This window comes from Sinocyclocheilus anshuiensis, unplaced genomic scaffold (assembly GCF_001515605.1).
Source record: "Sinocyclocheilus anshuiensis isolate Anshui unplaced genomic scaffold, SAMN03320099.WGS_v1.1 scaffold1020, whole genome shotgun sequence".
Lineage (NCBI taxonomy): Eukaryota > Metazoa > Chordata > Actinopteri > Cypriniformes > Cyprinidae > Sinocyclocheilus > Sinocyclocheilus anshuiensis.
The window spans coordinates 93632-94721 of NW_015552608.1; the positions used below are offsets into that span (position 1 = coordinate 93632).

Sequence of the window (1090 nt, forward strand, 5' to 3'; positions counted from 1 at the left end):
GTGTGTGTGTGTGTGTACCTGAGCTGTACAGGCTGAACAAACTCTTTGCGGAAGCGTTTGAGTTCTGCGCTCAGCGGCTGGTCTCCGTTCTCCATGGCCATCTGATCCGCTTCTGTGGGTTTAGGTTCGGGAATATCAAACCTGGATCGCAAACACACAGACCGCTGTATGGAGAGATGTTTCCGTGGATACGACAATAACTTCATATCATTACAAAAAATATCATCATGACTATAAACTTTTAAATACTTTAAACAGCTGATTATGGGTGAGCTGTTTGTTTTATTTAAATCAGTGTATTACAACCATTTTTAATAAAAAAAACTATAAATGATAGTGAAAACAGTAAACACACTATCAACTATTTATGCACTATTGCAGGTGTTTGCAGTGCTGATTGTGAGAATGTGAGCATCTGACCTCTCCATGAGCAGATCCAGCAGCTCCTGAGGTTTACAGAATGATCGGCATGTGGTCAAAAACGTCCTGACGAAATTGGGATCTGAAAAAAAAAAAGGAAAAAAATTGTTTAACAACAACCATTTGATTGTGTTTGTCAAACTATTTCCTTCAACCCACAGTGCAAATGAAGCACTACATTTGTATTTGAAGTCCATTTTATACCATATATATATATATACAGTGGGTACGGAAAGTATTCAGACCCCCTTAAATTTTTCACTCTTTGTTATATTGCAGCCATTTGCTAAAATCATTTAAGTTAATTTTTTTTCCTCATTAATGTACACACAGCACCCCATATTGACAGAAAAACACAGAATCGTTGACATTTTTGCAGATTTATTAAAAAAGAAAAACTGAAATATCACATGGTCCTAAGTATTCAGACCCTTTGCTCAGTATTTAGTAGAAGCACCCTTTTGATCTAATACAGCCATGAGTCTTTTTGGGAAAGATGCAACAAGTTTTTCACACCTGGATTTGGGGATCCTCTGCCATTCCTCCTTGCAGATCCTCTCCAGTTCTGTCAGGTTGGATGGTAAACGTTGGTGGACAGCCATTTTTAGGTCTCTCCAGAGATGCTCAATTGGGTTTAAGTCAGGGCTCTGGCTGGGCCATTCAAGAACAG

At 38.6% G+C, this 1090-nt stretch overlaps 1 protein-coding gene across 1 annotated transcript in view; it reads right to left on the reverse strand.

Moving 5' to 3' along the window:
• LOC107665896 (son of sevenless homolog 1-like) overlaps positions 1-1090 on the reverse strand; it is a gene marked incomplete at its 5' end in the record, with an annotated part of 44618 nt that overhangs the window by 18968 nt on the left and 24560 nt on the right. Inside the window, 2 exons of the mRNA XM_016456958.1 lie at positions 19-141; positions 421-502. Of these exons, the coding sequence (XP_016312444.1) occupies positions 19-141; positions 421-502 (205 nt within the window). The remainder of the gene's footprint in view (positions 1-18; positions 142-420; positions 503-1090) is intronic.